The 19,977-nt window shown below is 38.7% G+C and overlaps 1 protein-coding gene across 6 annotated transcripts in view; it reads right to left on the bottom strand.

Moving 5' to 3' along the window:
- The window catches only part of LOC110978381 (cation channel sperm-associated auxiliary subunit beta-like), a 66,823-nt gene extending 57,572 nt beyond the window's left edge, over positions 1-9,251 (bottom strand). For 2 of the 6 annotated variants that reach the window (XM_022233330.2, XM_022233333.2), the window contains exons 1-13: positions 9,157-9,251; positions 8,477-8,582; positions 8,149-8,228; positions 7,616-7,774; positions 7,126-7,186; positions 6,896-6,985; positions 5,048-5,209; positions 4,590-4,691; positions 4,137-4,276; positions 3,496-3,604; positions 3,073-3,110; positions 2,623-2,751; positions 64-231 (exon numbers count right to left, since the gene is read on the bottom strand). In XM_022233330.2, the coding sequence (XP_022089022.2) occupies positions 64-231; positions 2,623-2,751; positions 3,073-3,110; positions 3,496-3,604; positions 4,137-4,276; positions 4,590-4,691; positions 5,048-5,209; positions 6,896-6,985; positions 7,126-7,186; positions 7,616-7,774; positions 8,149-8,228; positions 8,477-8,564 (1,326 nt within the window). In that variant the 5' untranslated portion in view covers positions 8,565-8,582; positions 9,157-9,251. The other 4 variants (XM_022233332.2, XM_022233331.2, XM_022233334.2 and 1 more) reach the window with 4 other exon arrangements.
- Positions 9,252-19,977: the final 10,726 nt, after the last annotated feature.

The following is a 19,977-nucleotide window of genomic DNA, read 5'->3' as shown; positions in this document are numbered from 1 at the left end:
ACATTTGTATATTTTACAGCTTTGATCAATCAACTACGCTGCTATCAAACACAAGGAACTTACCTGATTGCCATAGACAAAGATTTCATGAGTCGTTGGATTGAAACAGAGAGATCTGCCTTCAGTGGGAAAGAAGGCAGAGGGTAGATCAAAGGAAGAGAAACGTGAGCAATTTGCAGCGCCAACCTGTAGAAGCTGGTCAGTACTGAAGACAAGGATGGAGTGAACACCCTGTAAGTCATTCAAGAAGAAAAAGTGAAAAACAAAAAATGGCATAAACAAACACTGATTACATTTGACATAAAATCAGCAACACCTAATCCTTAACCACTGCGGTCCTAGGAACCCAGTTTTGGGTACCTTGGGTTTGTACACATAGCTGGGGTGCCCGAAATTGGACAAAAGTGCTTGGGCCTTGTAACAAAAGACCGTACTTGGAACAAAGGCGGAGCTGCTGGGAATTGCCAACATTTTTTCAGTTGTCAATAGCGGAGGAAATCCATCATTGTTTTGAAAGATTATACCACTGTTGGTGGCATTCAGCATGAGCAGATTACTGCCGGGGACAAAAGCGCTCCAGGGATGAGCGATACAATACTGCTGCACGCTAATCTGACCCATATTGAAAAAATGCCGGAAGCGCACTGTGCCAGTTTTGGGACCAAAAGAAACTTATGTAACACCACACGATCTGGGCTCTTTTTACAAGGCAGCAGGCCTGCCTGAAATACTCTGGCATCAATAGATGTCTGTCAGATTAGAGTAGCCACTAGACAGTCACTCTATGGTGTTTAGGCATTTAGGAAAAAAGAGAAGAATTTTTGAAGATTTTTTAATCGTTTGAAAACCGAAGATATTGAAAAAAAATCGCCTGTATGTAGGTACCGCATTTTTAAAAGCACCCAGTAGGAAATGGTTAATAGCCTCAAAGGACAAATTAGAAGTTCTTCATTTCTTCGTTTTCAGACTGTAAGGCAGAGAGACTGAACTGTCTCATACATGTAAATAAAGTTATATATGACATCTTCAGAAGCAAAACAATTACATGTAGATGAAATTCCAAGCACAAGTGTTAGTTCTGACTTAGTAGCTTGATCAGGTCCATGAGGGCGTCCCAAGGACACTTTGCCTGATAATAATCAGGTCAAGGTAGTGCCTCGAACGCATTACTTCATCACCTTGTGAGGGCAGCATGGGACCTGTTACATTTCCTTTTGCGTGCAACATGGTACCATCCAGGAAGTGAGGAAGGTGGAAGTCAAAGGGACCAGGGACTCTTAACTTGCCACTGACACTTAACAGCCAAGAAACTGACACAAACTTGTGACTTCTTTCAATCTAACAATTTCACGTTGTCTTGCAGTCCCCCCACAAAAACGTTTTAGGACTCACAGAGGTACTTCTAGTTCCAATGAAAATTGCTGATTCATTGTGTTTCACTCTGGGTCGAGTGCCAAGATGGTGTTTCATAGACACAAAACTGAGAAATGACACACTCTGTGAACTTGGTTTGCATCCAATTCCAATTACACACATCAGCACCGATTTTTGTGTTTGCTGTCAGTCGCCTGATTGTCCATCGCTCAACAGTGATACGCAATATCTGTGGTTTCCTTTCCCCTTGTTTCCAATCAGCGTGGTGAAAAACCAGTACTTTCCTTCCTCCTCGTACCAGATTCCCTAATAAGATGAAAATGCACAGGCACACCAGACCCCCGACCACAAAAATGTGAAGGAATTGTAGCAATACATAGCCAGATAGAGGCGTTGAAGCAAAGCCAAGTGGGAGAGGTCTTATCTATCGGTTTTTCCTTGCCAAAACTGATCCAATCATTCTAGGTTACTATCCGAGTCCACTGGGATGAGAAAAGCCAAAAAGTCAAGGTCAGTAACCGGTGGCTAACAGTGGCCACTTGGGATGAGATGAGATTGGAGCTAGGAGCTAGGAATTAGTTTGTGGCTTTACTTAAAGCAGTCAAAGAATACGAACAAGCAGAATCTTTAATGCCTGATTTCCCATGAGCTAAGGTGACAAAAATAGCACATACATGTAATTGTAATAAATAACAAACTGACAACCTTTCTTAGTTGATTCTTCTCTTTTAAAAGAGTGAATTAATGAAACTTGCAAATGTACAACGGATCTATATTGATTTAGTGAAAGAAAATAGACCACATTGAATATGTGTCCACCTCCTGTTCTAGTAGTATCCCAAAGCTATCAGTGTGATGACCATATAGCTGTATTTGCTTGAAGTGGATATCATATCCATCTCCTCAGTCCAGTAGCATCCCAAAGTTATCAGTGTGATGATCATGTAGCTATATTTGCTTGAGGTGTATTTGCTTGATGAAGTGGATATCATATCCATCTCCTCAGTCGAGTAGCATCCCAAAGTTATCAGTGTGATGATCATGTAGCTATATTTGCTTGAGGTGTATTTGCTTGATGAAGTGGATATTATATCCATCTCCTCAGTCGAGTAGTATCCTAAAGTTATCAGTGTGATGAGCAAGTAGCTATATCTGTTGTACATCACAAACCACATCCTCATCTAGTAGTATTCAAAGGCTATCAGTGTGAGAGTCACAGTTATATCTACTTGAAGTCATCATACTCACCTCTTTCTCCTGTAGTATTACAAAGCTATTGGTGTGATGGTCATACACTAAGCTGCTAGGTTGGCTGAATGGACAATTTGATGCTGAGACTGTCCAGTTGGTGTAAGGGGAATAACTTGCATAAACAGCCTGAAGTGAAACCAAACATTTGGTCTGTCATCGTTCATAACAATGCTTGCTTCAATATTGGTGGAGGGGAATGTTGTCCAATATCAAATTAGTAAACTATTAATTATATTTGAAGATGTGATCTCTTAAGGCTAGCCTAGTAAAGGAGGGCACTGGTGATGGCTAAGGAACAAATCATGTTTACGATCTGTCAAAATGTCATTGTTAGATTCAAACACTTTCTAACTTTAAAACGAGCCACTTATAATACCAACCATCAAGTAGCAATGCTCAATTTTTCATTTACAACATTGATTGACCGCACAGTGTGCTACGACATACCTTGTCATTACCGGACTTCACCATTGCAACATAGGCAACTGATGGAAGAAATAAGAAACACAAAGTTACAGAATGTTACTCCTGACTGGGTCACAGTATAAAGACAGTAAATGTGAGACTGCAGAACAATTATGAGAAAAAAAATCACTCCGTACTCATAGAGATCTGTACTTATAAACAGAGACAGTCGAGGTCACATGGCCCTGTTTTGTGGCAGGGTTCAGTTGAGGTATAATTCTGCAAATGTTGAGTCAAAAATTGTGATGAGTTGTCAAAACAGGAACTGCACTGCATGTCTATGGAGGAAAGATATGACAAACACTGCCAGCTGACAAGTGTGGTGAGCCATCAGCTCAACTCAATTGGCAGGTTGAGATAACCAGAACAGATTGCAATAAGATTACAACAGGATATAGGACAAACCTTGTTCAGTGGAGGATTTAGTGTATCTGTTGAAGCACACGGGTGTATAGGAGAGATGGAAGGAAATAAAGGATATTGAGCTGGGTAATTCCACAAGATTCCACAGAACCTGAGAGAAAACAGACACGCAAATCAACAAATCATACTGAAAAAAAATTAAAGAGCCTACGTTTTCTTCCTGGGTAAACTAGAATGGATTCTGCGCATAGATCCTTTTCACATGATGCTATGTGCATGTTGGACCACTGGAAGAAGTGACCATCTTACATTAGTTTGACAATGAAGATAAAAACAAATAATCTAGCTTGGCTGTGCTATGGACTGCTAACGGTGGCAGACTATCTGTCCACATTTAGCTTATATGAAACCAGAGATCTTGTCTCTACTTCTTGAATCAAGCCAGAGTACAATACACTTAGTACAAACGTCACTCAATGGCAGTATATTCAGCCAACATATTGTCATGTGGGTGAAAAGGGTCTGTAATGCCGCCGAACTCTAGTCACAAGAATGAGTTTAAAGACAGGTGTGCTACAGTCAAACCTTTTGCATGAAACATTAACGGCATCACCAAAACATTCACCTTACTATTACATAATGATGATGATAAGTTACATTACCTACTTAGAGCATCTAACTACCTGCTTCTGCACCAAAGTGCCTCTTGAATCCCGGGGTTGTGATGAAGGTAGCTGACCTCGAAACAAGCCGTGAGTTGTCAGAAGAAGTAACGACTGATCAGCTGTTAGGATCAGATCAATTAAAGCTATCTCATCACATTCTGGGAAAGAAGAAAAAAAAAATGATAGACTGTAGATTATCAAGTGAAATGTTAACTCAAGGATCAAAAGACTACACCAATTCACCACATTACTAGACCTTAGATTTCTTTGGCATTCAAATTTACTGCAACTGGATTCTTACAAAGTGGGGGATTCTGTAGAATTGAGGAAGGTTCCGGGCAAGACAATGCCTGAGAAGATTGGACAACTTCTAAAGTCAACAACCTTTGCTTCATTATATTTTCTGAGGAAACTGACTGACAAAATGGAATTCTGCTCAGGTCACAAGTTACACTAATCCTGCTATCTTACCATTTGGTGTAACAGCTTGGCAAAGTTGGGTGGTGATGTTGTACCAAAATGTGTTATTACTCTCACGACCAACGGCATCCCTCGTAACCCCCACAATTATTCCTGCATAATAATCACACATGAACATAAATGAAACAACTGATGAGACAGCCTTTAGTATGGGGCAACACAGTCTATAGGTCATGTCTACTGATAGGCAAGGTCTTCTGAATATCATCTCTTCAGAACAAGAAAATATGAAAGCTTCAAATGAACTTTAAACTTTCGCAGATTATTTCCATTACAGTTTCTTATAAACCCATTCTTCAACATACAAAATTTCAGGATGGTCAAACAAGTATGATCAATAGGAATAGGTCTTTTATTAAATTTAAACTTCTTACACCGTTAGTCCAGAGTTATATCTTTAAAGGCAAAGAAACCAATAAGATCGAAGGAGTTTTGAGAAGGTTTAGTACCTTTTGTTTCAGTTGAGTTGTAGCCAAGTCCTAAGACGGCAACATCGGGCGAACATGGTGCTGGTGCCAGGAGGAATTTTGTGACATCACTTAGTAAGCTGGGATCAGTCATAAATGACGACGAAGCAACAGGCTCTCCAAGATTGGTGTTCACAAAAGATACTAGAACAGGACAGACAAGAATGACTTCAAAGACTTGCACTGAAAGGAAAGAAAAAAACTGAGCCCAAGGAAACGTAGCAACAGACATTTTGTTGGTTACTCAGCAACATCTGTAATCTTGTCTCTACTTGTGTTGAGGGAATGGGAGGTTTGGCTGTGGAGGGTGATGGAAGGTAAATATGACATACAGGTGGGAGAAAGCAAAGATGGATAGCTTTACATTTCAGTGTGGTAATCAAGCCCATAAAAGTCCTTTTGAAGGGGATTGACTCCAATTTACAACGTGACCAGTGCCAAAGAAATGCTTTGTCCTCAATTATCTGAATAGCTTGTGACTTGCCAACACTGGATGACTTGTAAGGACTGCAGGAACGTTTGATGAACTTGGTTACATAAAAAATGCATTTCAATTCTGACAATGTCTAAGACATTCATGGATGATACAATTGTTGCACCGTTCATACACGCAAGTAGAGCATACCCCAAATGTAACTGCAACTCAATGCAGGCCTCATTTTTTTTAGGGCACTACCATTTGGCATTGGTGGACTGGCTGAAATAAAGGGCAGTAATGCCAAACGTGAGGGCATTAATGCCATTAGCGTACCACAGTTATAGGCACTGATGCCACCAGCGTACCACAGTTATGGGCATTAATGCCATCAGCGTACCACAGTTATGGGCATTGATGCCATCAGCGTACCACAGTTATGGGCATTAATGCCATCCCGATTTTTTCTTTCATTCTTTCCTCGGCATTTTGCGTACCACAAAAAACTGGCCAGGCCAGTGATTCAGCAAACAACGTACATGAGAATTAATCAGGGCAGTTGCAATTGATCATACCGATGTTGTGTATATACAGTTTGGATCACACGTGGCGTGTAGCACTAAACTGTAAACACTACATTACGGTGTTAGTTAAAATACTGCCCCGACCAAACAATTGTCCCATGTGCACGAAAAACATGAAGCTCTCGATATACTGATAACGCGTACACGTTGATGAGCACTTGTTCTATACTGACGTTATTGCATGGTACATTAAAATACTTGGCTTGGGCATGCGCTGTTATTGCAAGTCGTTGCATAGGCTGGCAGGTGTCGCCTGTGCTGTGCTATGCTTATGATCATGCAGTGTGCATGGAGCGGGCTCGGCCGCCCTTGCGCGGCGCGCTGAGTGTACGATATTCCCACATAATTGCACACACGCCCTGCATGTGCGTGCATGCCATGCATTTGGGAGGCATGGTGCGGTGTTCTGGTTGAATGTGAGCAATCAAGGAACGATGTGTATGCCGCTTTCCGTGTACCTTGCTGAACAGGGGCAGTAGATATGCACATGTAGGGCACTACGGCCAAGAGAAAAAAAGGGAACTGCCATCTTGCCGGTGAAACACGATCACTTTTGGGAGGCACCACTTCCAAATGGGAGATCACCAATGGCCATGGCCGTCATGGCCATCGTGAAATTCAAGGCCTGTCAATGTGAAAGTCTTGACAGGCCCTGAACTTAACTACTGGTATTGTCTGCTCCTTATCAGTTGAGTGCACTACCGTAGAATGTCCACCTTCACAGCTTTGTGATATAGCTCACTATAAACTGACGATGAAGTTTCCAATAAGTTTACGGAAAATCACTAGTTTAGGGTGATTTTTGGTTACAACTGTCAGGATACAAATTACCTTTAGTAAGGTCCATTAACGATGTAGCGACTCTAAGAAGTTCTGTTGAAGTATCTAGATCGACTTCAACAATCCAATCTTCTGTGCCACCTTGGAAAAATGGAAAGATAAGCATACACAGGCCCAGTTTACAACTGATTACAAGAACTGAAATTAGCAATAAAAATTGTAAGCTTGATGATGAGCTTTGATCATAAAATCTTGTTCAAGGGATTTTGTGCTAAGCTTACTGTCTTGAGTGAAGATGTCTTCCTTGGATTTTGACAGGTACCACACACCAAGGGAACTATTCTGTGGGCATAAGATGGCATCTCATCAGTAATTATCTTATGATAAAATTCAAGAATCAGATTATTAAATGAAAAATCAGTGTGTAAGTTTAACAATGGTCATTTGAGAGAGGAATGAATGCTTTGAACTAGTTGCCTTAATGCTGCAAATTACTGCAAATGATGATTCAAATCTACATGGAACTCATGGGGATCATTCACAAGAGTTCTTGTTTCCACAACAAAGGAGTTGAGTTTTGAAGGAAAGCAACTTTTGCAAAGTATTTAGAACCAAAGAAGTTGGTTCAAATCCATGTCACCTTAACAACAACAACAGGCCTCAAACTGTGCTCTTGACATGTATCCCAGATTACTTACAAAGAAAAATGGTTTAAAATAGGTTCTATAGCTAAACATAGAGCAGAGTACCAAATTCTTTCCCATGACCTACCCATGATTCTAGAGGGAAGTGGATGGTTCGAATCCATGTTGTGTTGTGTATTGTGATGTGAGGTGCCAATCCCATGGAGGCAAATGAATGCCCAATGGACCTGGTATCCAATCCATCATCTCTATCATCGACATCAGTAGCTATCTCACACTGGAATACCTACAGAAGAATTCAACACTGTTTCCGTCAACTTTACAATGAACTAGACAATGTCCCACTGATTGAACGCAACTATGCATGCAGAATATCAAGGTGTGCTTAGAAGGATTCAGGTATGCTAAGGCACATTTGCTATTGCTGCTTTTAAGGCATGAATAGCACATTGACATAATCAAATACCCCATATCAGACTGCCAACAGCGGAATGTGAAATAACAACAAAGTATGGAATCTTGTAAATCTGACAACTGATACAATGACCACGTAAACATTAAAAGTCAATTTTAGCTTTTTAATTGTATTAAGTTACTGCTTGATCAAGCCAAAAAACAAAAGAAAATCTGTAAAAAAAAGATCACCACAAACTGGCTTACCACTTGTGAGTTCTCTAAGTAGAATTTCCCATTCAATTCACCTGCATCTGTTCTGTAAGAACCAACAGACAAAAAGTAACCTGCCAAAGAAATAAAAGTCGTAACTAATATAAGTTGCATTTATACACTAAAAAAGTCTACCCAGATATTATAAGCAAGATGAGGCAAAGCTAGGCAGAGCAATTGTTATGAGTTTTCTGTTTAGACCAACTTCAGGATTCCAGCAAAATCAAGGACTAGCTGTGGATATGGGTGGAGCCAAGCACTGAGTTAATTTTACTATCTTTCTTTTAAAAAAAAGAAATAGGAGGGTTGATGAAGCACTTACCAGTTGATTGTGATGTAAGAGAAAGTTGCAATGTTATTCCTAAAGTTGTCAAGAGTAAATAAAATGAAGAATCACTGGAAGGCAGCATCGTACAAGTCTGTCATGTCTGTTGAAAGAATATCCCATAAAACTGAAAGCAAAGGCTTTTTGATTTCATTCTTGACTTTTGTGAACAATGAGATCATTTTGGAAAAAGTTCATCAAGCAACATTATGAGTAAGTTCATTGATTAAGTATTTAGATATGATCCAAAAAAGTTATGTTGAGTCGATCCACTTGCTTAAATATCAGCAAAACAAATCCGCTTAACCCCACGAGAGAGCTAAATTGCAGTTATTGGCCTACGTACAGGGCCGGCCACACATGGTCCAGGCATGAAGGAAGGACACTTACCTCCTTCCTCCATGCATGGTGAAACTGAAAGTGCGTGAAAGCATGGTAATAGACCTGGCCGGCTAGAGAAGTTTAAAAATAATCGTCCGTGTGCGCTACATACACAAGTGTACCGCGGCAACTTTGTGCAAGCATCGCTTGATGAGAAATCATGGACATGAAGCTCTGCCACAGTTTATCTAAAAACACAAACACGATCAAGATTCAACTCAAGCCCACGCGGGTCCCAAAATGGGATGTTATCATGTAGGCCAACCTCACAAAAACAGATCAGATTTCGCGCTTACCTTGCCCACGCCCACGAACTTTTACCAATCGTCTGTCACGCGTGCACGTACATACGTACGTACGTATCGCATCAATTCGACGTGAAACACATGATGGCGCTGTCACGTTGCGACTGGAAAGTTCATAAACTTTTGTTTTAATAAAAAAAATTATGGAGTGCCTATTCCGACAGTTTAAAACAGGGTTATTCATCGGATTTTAGACGGTCAACCTTTTTATATCTTCACTAAGGGCTCGGAAGTGTCGCGAGTTTCATGGACTTCATATGATCAGTGACATTAGAGGGAATGGGGAAAAAGCTCTTTAAAAACTCTAAGGAGTGTGGCAAAGCACTAACAGCAGCAAATTAGTTGGAAAAACCTTCCACAGTGGGGAATAATTCCGAGGTATTTTCAAAACAAATTGATGATTTCACAACCTTTACCCAATTCTCCTCTGTTTCCCTTTTCCTTCATTGCAGTTTAATGAATTATGATTATTGATTAAAGCAAAATTATTTTATTTTTAGGCAAGACAATTTTAAAAGCCACAACTGGGGCATAACTACAGACGGGGCCACTTCAGTAAACGTGTCACTGTACAAAAGACCGTGACAAAACCACACACATTTCCTTAATTATTTAATAGTACTGGAAAAGAGGAATCTTCACACACAGTGGCAGCAGGTCAAAATATACAAACTCAAAAGTACTAAGATACACACATCATTCAGTACATAAAATGCAAACTTGAAACTTGGAGCTTTTCCGACTGTGACAACAGATTAAAAACACTGGAAGCATTGCAAGGTCAAATGGCAGGAAAAATTTTACGAAGTTTATGCAGATATACATAAAGATTGCTGAACTTGCTTGATGTAAAAAGTACAACCCAAAAAACTTTCTATGTTCAGGATAAGACAGCATGATCATAATCTTATAGTTTACTCATTCACTGAAAAAGTAAAAACAATTAATATCAGTAATTTATTTGCTCTTGAAACTCTCAAATTTTAAATATATTACTAATGGCTCAATACACAGATAAAAACACACTAAGACCCATTATATACACAAACTGCGAAAGGATAAAAACTTCATGATGGAATCTTTTAAAACATCTCTAGAAAGCTTTCAAAGTACAGCAATAATGTTGACACATACAGGACACAATGGTCACCGCAGGATCATGTTCGTGCTTGCAATGCAAAAAGTAATATGGCACCTTTCCCCAAATGAAGGCAACAAACATGGCATCACAATGATATTCAAGTCAGTGGAGTGATTACACTTCATTCAAGTCAGTGTAGTGATGGCACTCCATCCACAGCATAAATAGTACCAGTGCAATTACATATGTATTATGAATCAAGGCATGTTTGGAGATTCTGACAAGAAATCAAATTTCATCAAGTCCACTGAGTACTGAACCAAGTTACAATTTCTCAATGTAATGATGAATTTTTAATGTGCCAGCTTCAGCAACATGATGTTTGAAGGCGCAGTACAATTTAACATTCTCACTAAAATATCAATAAAAAAAATCAATAAAAACAGTACATCAAAAACCGGTTAAAGTTAAAACAATAGATTTACAAAGTCATAAAAAAGGAAAATTAAAATTCAGATAATATTACAACCACCGGAAATTGATAAAATATTCCTGTTTAACCAGAACAGAATTGAGTTGTTCTTGAAGAAGATGGCAACCTTTTGAGGCTGGATTTAAAAGCAATCTGCAGCTTTAACAAATAGGAGTTTAAAGAAATCCTGCAATCTTGTCCATTTCAACACAATCAAATCGGATAAATTTGCCCACTCATGTTTTCATCGACCACGTTATCATTCACTTGACGCGACGTCGACGAGAGCCTGAGCGCGGTTCTCGTACGCGTACTACTTGACCTCTAAGTCACTGCTCCGTGTACATCGTGTGTAGTGACTTGGACCAATGCTCGGACGAGCTTGAAGCTCAAGTAGTCTTATCCAAATTGTTAGCGCTACTGGCCTTTTCCAATTGACGGCACTGTACGTGTGTTAGTCGTGTCCGTCTAGCATGCGATGATTATGCTGCGTTCGAAGTTTTAATTCTCACGTTTTGTGAAACCTCACGATTTCCAGCAAAGCGCTGCGCTATACAATCTTTGATTTTCAGCACAAAAAGGACGTCATTGGTGAAGCATGGGAAATCCTATGGTACCATTTTTCCCACAAAAAACAACTCAAAAGATGGTCAACTGATGCAGGTACGTTGAAAACCACTTTTTGTTTTCAGGACCTGCTAACGTTTTGACACGGTGTACGTAGGCCTCTGTAGTGTAGGCCTATGTTACTTTTCCTTGTCGGTACAAAGGCCCATCGTATGGAATTCCATATCTGCCGTCGTCCGTCGCCTTTTGCTTTTTGTTGTGCCCCAATGAGCCGTATCCATGAACGCTGGGGCGCTGTTGAAAACCAAATTCTCTATCTTGATTGGCCAAGAACCAGTCACGTGGCTTTCACTTTAGCGCTATCTGGCATTTCCCGTCCAAAAGAACTCTACCTGTTTCAACTGAGGTACTGTACCCACAGTTACCAAAGAACTGTACTCATTGCCAGTGGCATTGCGTGCAAATGCATACCGAGGTGCACACTGCTTATTACATGCATTCCAAAGAGCTTGCACAACAAGAGTTTGGTTCAACTATTTTGTGAAGAGTTAGTTCGGAAAAGTGTTGGTTGATTTTCAACTACTTGTTTTTTCAAATAGATGTAATTTTTATTTGTGCTTTTATTAAATAAATCAGTTACCAATTACATTTTAAAGAGAATCTGTGGGAGAGGTGCTATAAACTAGTCTCTGTTGGTGATCCATGAGGTTTTCTAGTTTTCCTCGGCTTTGCTTCAGGAAAATCATTCCATTCCATGGATCACCTGGGTAGGCTAGTTATACTACACCATTCAAAGCAGTCAATATTATTTAGTATGAAAGGAAAATGAAAGGGTCTGATGCTATGAGTCATAAGCCACAGCCTTCCAGTCATTAAGAAAATTGGAGCAAATCTTACGTATTTGTGTGTCAAAGTTTTATCAAAGGCAATCTACTGTCACTTATCAAAGATACTATGCAGTGTTTGGACTGAAAAAATCCTGTATGAAAAGGTTAAGTCTTAGCTCAATGATTCTGTGGAATGGCCTCCTGGGTCATCTGGTCTTATACCCAGTGATTATTTCCATTTATTTATGTATATGAACATCATGATGTTGTTGTATTATGATTCCGTATTCTAGATAAAAATCAAGGCCTTGTGTAACAACCCAGCAGTGGTGTGACAAGCAGTCCAAGAAATGCTCCATTGCTGTGAAATTTATTGTAAATAGGGAACATAGACATGCTGAAGGTGTTGCTGAATGAAGAGGTGAATCATTATCCTTTTTTTCTGAATAAATAGTTAATTCCAAAGAAAGCTTGTTAATTTTATTCACAAATCCAGTGCCAGAATATGTAGAAAGCTCAGACAACCATCAGCCTAATTAGAGAAAAGGATGGTTTCATGTATTAATCTGTAAAACCATATTCAGATATTGCTTCATCATCCATAATGGCAGAGATGCAAGTCAGGCATCAACAGGAAACTTCTAAACTAGCCGTATTCTTTCAGATGCAACCAAATAGTGTTTGGCATCATACTTTGATGTACTAATGCGTTGTAGTATTGGATTGCATTTATTTCTACGTACATTCTGTCTAATGATTTTTTTAAACTAACTGGTGATGGGTCTTTCCTTATCCTTTGTTTAGCATTTGTTTTAAGCAGCATACAGTTTAATTAGGAGAACATGTAACTAACTAAAGGTTGTGAAACCTTTATTTCGATACACAGTATTATTTTGCACAAAAAAACGGTGAAGGAGTTTATTTACCAGCACCAAATGCACGTTCTGTTAACATCTAGCTCCATGTATATTTTGTGTACATCTTCAGAAGGTATGCACAAGAAGGAGCTGGAAACGTAAACTTTGGGTATGGGCAGATTTGGGGCACACCTTTGTTTGAAAGGGGGACAGTTAATTTTTTTTGGGGGGGGAGGAGGGGTGGACCCATAAAATTTTAATTTTTTGTCACGCAATGTTTAATAGCCTTTCTGAAATATACTATTAGAAGGAAGGAAAATAAAATGGACCCCCAATGTTTTTCTCTCAATCAATAAAATGCCTCTTTTTCCTCCGCCCTCACCTTTGGTAGGTCTATAATAAGGCTAAAATAGTTGTCTTTTTTTCTGTCTTGTTCTTTTATATTTCATTGACTTGCCCTTCACCCACACCAGCAACATATTTCATGAAGAATATGTCAATAAAAGCTATTCTAACTGTAGTCTCTCTCAGGTGTGTGTGCTGTTTGTTGATTTTTAATTTGATTTATTTGAATTTGCCTATTTCCTTTTTTTTAAATTGTTATTCGCTCGTGTGTACAAAATAATCACAAAAGAAGCAGTTCTTTTACTTTTCCAAAACGTTCACGCAGTTGTTTGCTTTTTCTCTTGAAGTATCTCAATCAGGATCTTGAAGAACTTAGTTTCGTAATATTAGCAAAGAGAGAAGTTTACTGTGTTCATTTTTTTCGGTAGGATAATTCCACTGTCGGCAAAATCCCCTGTATATTTATTTAGATCACATGTAAACGTTTATCTGCGACTGCTGGCTTCGCCAAGTGCTTCATTTATTGGATGCCTTTAAAAAAATACCAAGGAGTTCGAGAAAGATCGTTTAAGAGTTTAATTTGACTAAAATCTGGTACAGTGAGTCATCTGATTGCACATCAACATAATTCAAATTCCCTAAACTTAAGATACTGTGCTATACCTCGTGATTCGGGGCAAGCTTTTGCGTAGCGACCTCCGTCTCTGAAATGTAGAGTCCTTAAATTTGTGCCCTTCTTGTCCATTGAAAATAGTGTATTTGTGCAAGGCGTCTCTTATGTAACTAATAAAAGCTTGCCCCGAATCAAGAGTAATAGCAGCAGTGTCTTTGGTGCGGAGAATTCAAATTGAATTAAAAGAACTAACAAAAAGGCTTGTTTGATTTAAAGCCCCAACTTCGGCAATAAAAGAACGCGCATACTTCACGCTGTTCAGTCTTTGATACGTTCTCTAAACGTTCCCCTAGACGAACTTAAGAATGAATGAATAGCATTTTTTACGCACGATTTTCTTTGACGCTGTTCCAATTATTTGTTGAGTCCGATCACCGCATTTGGTCCAGTTTTGATTTGCAAAGGCATCATGCGACATACGAGTAGTGTGTTTTGTAGGGCGGGCATTTATGCAAATTTTGAAATTCCTTTGCCTGCACGTGGTAACCGGACATGCGCATTTCTAGATCGACGTTTGCCTCGCCGTGGAAGCTTGCAACGTTTCGTCACTTGCTGCTCTGACCTTGCGTCACGAAACATCTCCCGTGAGAGCATCCAAAACGTGTCACTTTCAACAGTTTCAACGAGAGAGGTGTAATGATTGTAAGTATCAAATGGCAATTAATTTGTGGAACACGAACACGAGTAGTGCTGTAACTTTAGTCGCCCAGCGCCTTAACACAAAATGAATTTGATTGTGGTCTATTCCCGTAATTGACGTAACTGAGCTTATTTATGTATGCAAGCTGAGGCCTTAATAGCCGTTTTCTGGGACCTGAAGTGCATTGTATCGGATACTTAACAGAGTAACCTCTTACCAGCATGGGAAAATAAGTTAGTATTCTGAACAGACAAAAAATATACTTTTTTGGAATTTAGTATCGAATGTAGTTGGTAAAAAGGCTCTTGAAAAACGTGTCGAGGTTAAAATATGACTGGAAAATAAGATTTCGTTAAGTAATATTAGGTTATGCCCGGGATCTAGGGTTAACGAAACAGTGAAAATCTGATTGGAAGAAAAAATCCCTAAAAAGAACCTTTTTGCTGTGAGACAAATTTATTTGAACGACTAGAATTCCGAGCAGATTCATTCGTTTTTGCAATCCAAGATCCGTTCTGTGAAACACCTTGTTAAATTCTTTTCTTCAGAAGAGTTCCACAGGCGGACGCCATTAATTATTCTGGACAGTGACTCATTAACTGTAAGAAAGCAAACACGTGTCAGGAACAGTTAAATTGACCAGGGAAAATCTTTACTTAGAAAACACTCAGAATTTTTCAGACCAGTCTCATGGGGTTTGTGCACAGGCTCCCTCCGTGCAAGAAAAAAAAACCATCTTGTTAGGCTAATTAACCCATGTGGCATAAACTGAAAAAGTTGGAAGACTGATCCACTAAGATAAAACTCTCGCGCTTCAATGCAATTAGTTTTACAGAAAGGAACAAATTTGCCTGCCTTTGAAATAATAAAATCATACAGTGTATTAAACACTTTGCCGTTTCACTAGCATCAGTGACAACAATTTGTTGCTTCTTGTGTGAATTGCTTTTTATTTTCTTGAGATGTTATTTGGACATTTTCATGACATCATTTTGTATAAAGTAAAGAATTCTCATTGTCTTTTTTGTGTGTCTTGTTTGCTTTTGCTATAGAAACAGTCACCACGTCTCCATGTTCCAGGCCACCACTGTAACAAGAGTGTAGACTGCAATCTCCTCCAGTGAAAAGGCTACTAGTAGAGACTAATAGAGTAGTAGAGACTCATTGATCCCAAGTTGCAAGGTAAAACATAATTGTTAAAGTAGCTCCTTATCCCATATTTTGGAAATGTTGTAGAAAAAAATGGCTGAAATTGTTCCGAACCACATGTTTTAAAATTGCGAAAATAATTGCTGCTAATATGATTTTAAACCCAATAAATAAGTATAACTGACTAGAACTTCACAACTACTCTGGTATTTATTCAAAATTCAGTATTTTCAAATAAAACAAAAATGTTGATCTCTCTGCCCTAATTAAACTTGAAATTAAACCATAATGCACAGATTCTAATTGAATGGCATTACTTGGAGGACATGCAACATGCTATTAAAAGTGTTCCTAAAAATGGCTAAAATTGTTCTAACCCTTATGTCTTGAAAGAGTAAAATTAAAAGCATAATTGTTGCTAAAATTGTTCTAACCCACATGTTTAAAAAAGTGAATTGTTTGCAACCTCGCATTTGAAATTGTTGTAATCTCTCATGTTCTAAAAATGGCATAAAGTATTCTTTAACTGTATGTTTTAAAAAAGTAAAATTACAAGTATAATTGCTGCTAAAATTTTTCTAACCCCCTGTTCTAAAAAAAAGTGAATTGTTGAAACCTTGCATTTAAAAATTGCCATTAAAACTGTCCTGACCTCTAATGCTTTGAAAGAGTGAAATTGCAAGAATAACTGATTCTAAAATGGTTCTAACCCCGATGTTGTAAAAAATGTGAATTGTTTGCAACTTCGCATTTAATATTGACATTAAATTGTTTTAATCTCTCAAGTTCTAAAAGTGGTAGAAAAATGGCGGAAAATTTTCTTAACTGTATGTTTTAAAAAAGTAAACTTACAAGTATATTTGCTGCTAAAATTGTTCTAACCCCCATGATCTAAAAAAGGGATTTTTTTGCAAATTCGCATTTAAAATTTGCCCTTAAACATCTTCGTTACGCCACATTTTAAAATGTTGCAGAAAAAATGGCGGAAATTGTTTCTGATTGCATGTAACGGGAGTAATTGTTGCTAAAACTCATGTTTAAGAATAAAATTGCAAGAATAATTGCTTCTGAAATTAGTCTAACCCCCATGTTGTAAAAAATGTGAATAACTGTTTTAAAAAGTAAAATTACAAGTATAATTGCTGCTACAATTGTTCTAACCCCCATATTCTAAAAAAGTGAATTGTTTGCAACCTCCCAATTAAAAATTGCCCTTTAAACTGTTCTAATGTCTTGCGGTTTGAAAGAATAAAATTACAAGAATAGTTGATGCTAAAATTGCCGTAACCCCAATGTTAAAAACGTGAATTGTTTGCAGCTGCGTAATTAAAAATTGCCATTAAAATTATTCTTAACCCCCCATGATCTAAAAGTGAGTTGTTTGCAAATTCGCATTCAAAATTTGCCATTAAAATTGTTCGTTACGGTACGTTTTAAAATGGTGGAAATTGTTTCTGATTCCGTGTAACGGGAGTAATTGGTACTAAAACTCATGTTTTGATAATAAATTGCAAGAATAATTGATTCTAAAATTGTTCCAACCCCCATGTTAAGAATGTGAATGCAAAAATGTTTAAAAAAAATTAAATTACAAATATATTTGCTAAAATTGTTCTAAACCCAATTTTTAAAAATGTGAATTGTTTGCAACCTCGCATTTAAAAATTGACATTAAATTTGTTCTAACCCCCCTGTTCTAAAAAAAGTGACCTGTTTGCAAATTTTAATTTAAAACTGTTCTAGCCTCTCGTTTTAAAAGGTAGTAGATAAAATGGCGGAAATTGTTCCTAACCCCATGTTTTAAGAGTAAAATTACAAGAATAATTGCTTCTAACATTTTTCTAAACCCCCCGTGTAAAAACAATTGTTGGCAACCTTGCATTTAAAACCCCCATGTTCTAAAAAAAAGAGTGAATTGCAACACAATGTTTAAAATAGACAAACTTTATTTGAAGTTGATGATAATTGCAAGAGGAATAATAAACGAGCAGATTTAATAACTTTATTTTTGTGGCATTTATTCAGAATTTAGTCATTAATAGAAGCTAAACAATACATATTACAATATGTTACAAGTGTACAAGCTTTATTTTAAGTTGATAATTGCAAGAGGAATAAATGAGCAGATCTGATTATTCTCTGTGGCATTTATTTACAATTTAGAAATATTAAACAAAGAAAAATGTAGGTTACTTTGTAAATGTTAAACAATGTAATGTTATTACAAGCTTAAGGACATGTTCATCATGATTGCTATTAAAACTCTACTTTGAATAGACAAAGGTATTTGATGTGATTGGACTAATTACTGCTACACCAAATAGACATGTTCTAACTGTTATGCTAATATATTATTGTATGATGCAATACAGTAGGGAAAGTTAGAACTAACAATACACTAGGGTTAGAAGTTTGCATCATACAATAATATAATAGTATCAGTTAGAGCAGGGCTATTTGGTATAGCAGTGGTTAGTCCAATTACATTGAACACCTTTGTCTGTTTAAAGTAGAGTTTTAATAGCAATCATGATGAACATGTCCTTAAGCTTGTAATGACATTGTTTTACATTTACAAAGTAACTTTCATAAAGAAGGGCGAAGGGCGAAGGGCAAAGGGCGAAGGGCGAAGGGCGAAGGGCGAAGGGCAAAGGGCAAAGGGCAAAGGGCAAAGGGCAAAGGGCAAAGGGCAAAGGGCAAAGGGCAAAGGGCAAAGGGCAAAGGGCAAAGGGCAAAGGGCAAAGGGCAAAGGGCAAAGGGCAAAGGGCAAAGGGCAAAGGGCAAAGGGCAAAGGGCAAAGGGCAAAGGGCAAAGGGCAAAGGGCAAAGGGCAAAGGGCAAAGGGCAAAGGGCAAAGGGCAAAGGGCAAAGGGCAAAGGGCAAAGGGCAAAGGGCAAAGGGCAAAGGGCAAAGGGCAAAGGGCAAAGGGCAAAGGGCAAAGGGCAAAGGGCAAAGGGCAAAGGGCAAAGGGCAAAGGGCAAAGGGCAAAGGGCAAAGGGCAAAGGGCAAAGGGCAAAGGGCAAAGGGCAAAGGGCAAAGGGCAAAGGGCAAAGGGCAAAGGGCAAAGGGCAAAGGGCAAAGGGCAAAGGGCAAAGGGCAAATTTTTATTGGGCGGGGAGTTAGGAGCGAATTTAACGGCAAATTTTTATTGGGCGGGGAGTTAGGAGCGAATTTAACGGCAAATTTTTATTGGGCGGGGAGTTAGGAGCGAATTTAACGGCAAATTTTTATTGGGCGGGGAGTTAGGAGCGAATTTAACGGCAAATTTTTATTGGGCGGGGAGTTAGGAGCGAATTTAACGGCAAATTTTTATTGGGCGGGGAGTTAGGAGCGAATTTAACGGCAAATTTTTATTGGGCGGGGAGTTAGGAGCGAATTTAACGGCAAATTTTTATTGGGCGGGGAGTTAGGAGCGAATTTAACGGCAAATTTTTATTGGGCGGGGAGTTAGGAGCGAATTTAACGGCAAATTTTTATTGGGCGGGGAGTTAGGAGCGAATTTAACGGCAAATTTTTATTGGGCGGGGAGTTAGGAGCGAATTTAACGGCAAATTTTTATTGGGCGGGGAGTTAGGAGCGAATTTAACGGCAAATTTTTATTGGGCGGGGAGTTAGGAGCGAATTTAACGGCAAATTTTTATTGGGCGGGGAGTTAGGAGCGAATTTAACGGCAAATTTTTATTGGGCGGGGAGTTAGGAGCGAATTTAACGGCAAATTTTTATTGGGCGGGGAGTTAGGAGCGAATTTAACGGCAAATTTTTATTGGGCGGGGAGTTAGGAGCGAATTTAACGGCAAATTTTTATTGGGCGGGGAGTTAGGAGCGAATTTAACGGCAAATTTTTATTGGGCGGGGAGTTAGGAGCGAATTTAACGGCAAATTTTTATTGGGCGGGGAGTTAGGAGCGAATTTAACGGCAAATTTTTATTGGGCGGGGAGTTAGGAGCGAATTTAACGGCAAATTTTTATTGGGCGGGGAGTTAGGAGCGAATTTAACGGCAAATTTTTATTGGGCGGGGAGTTAGGAGCGAATTTAACGGCAAATTTTTATTGGGCGGGGAGTTAGGAGCGAATTTAACGGCAAATTTTTATTGGGCGGGGAGTTAGGAGCGAATTTAACGGCAAATTTTTATTGGGCGGGGAGTTAGGAGCGAATTTAACGGCAAATTTTTATTGGGCGGGGAGTTAGGAGCGAATTTTTA

Source organism: Acanthaster planci, linkage group LG11 (assembly GCF_054643075.1).
Source record: "Acanthaster planci isolate LZ-2023a linkage group LG11, COTS_SCS, whole genome shotgun sequence".
Lineage (NCBI taxonomy): Eukaryota > Metazoa > Echinodermata > Asteroidea > Valvatida > Acanthasteridae > Acanthaster > Acanthaster planci.
This window is presented reverse-complemented; position numbering and strand designations above follow the sequence as displayed.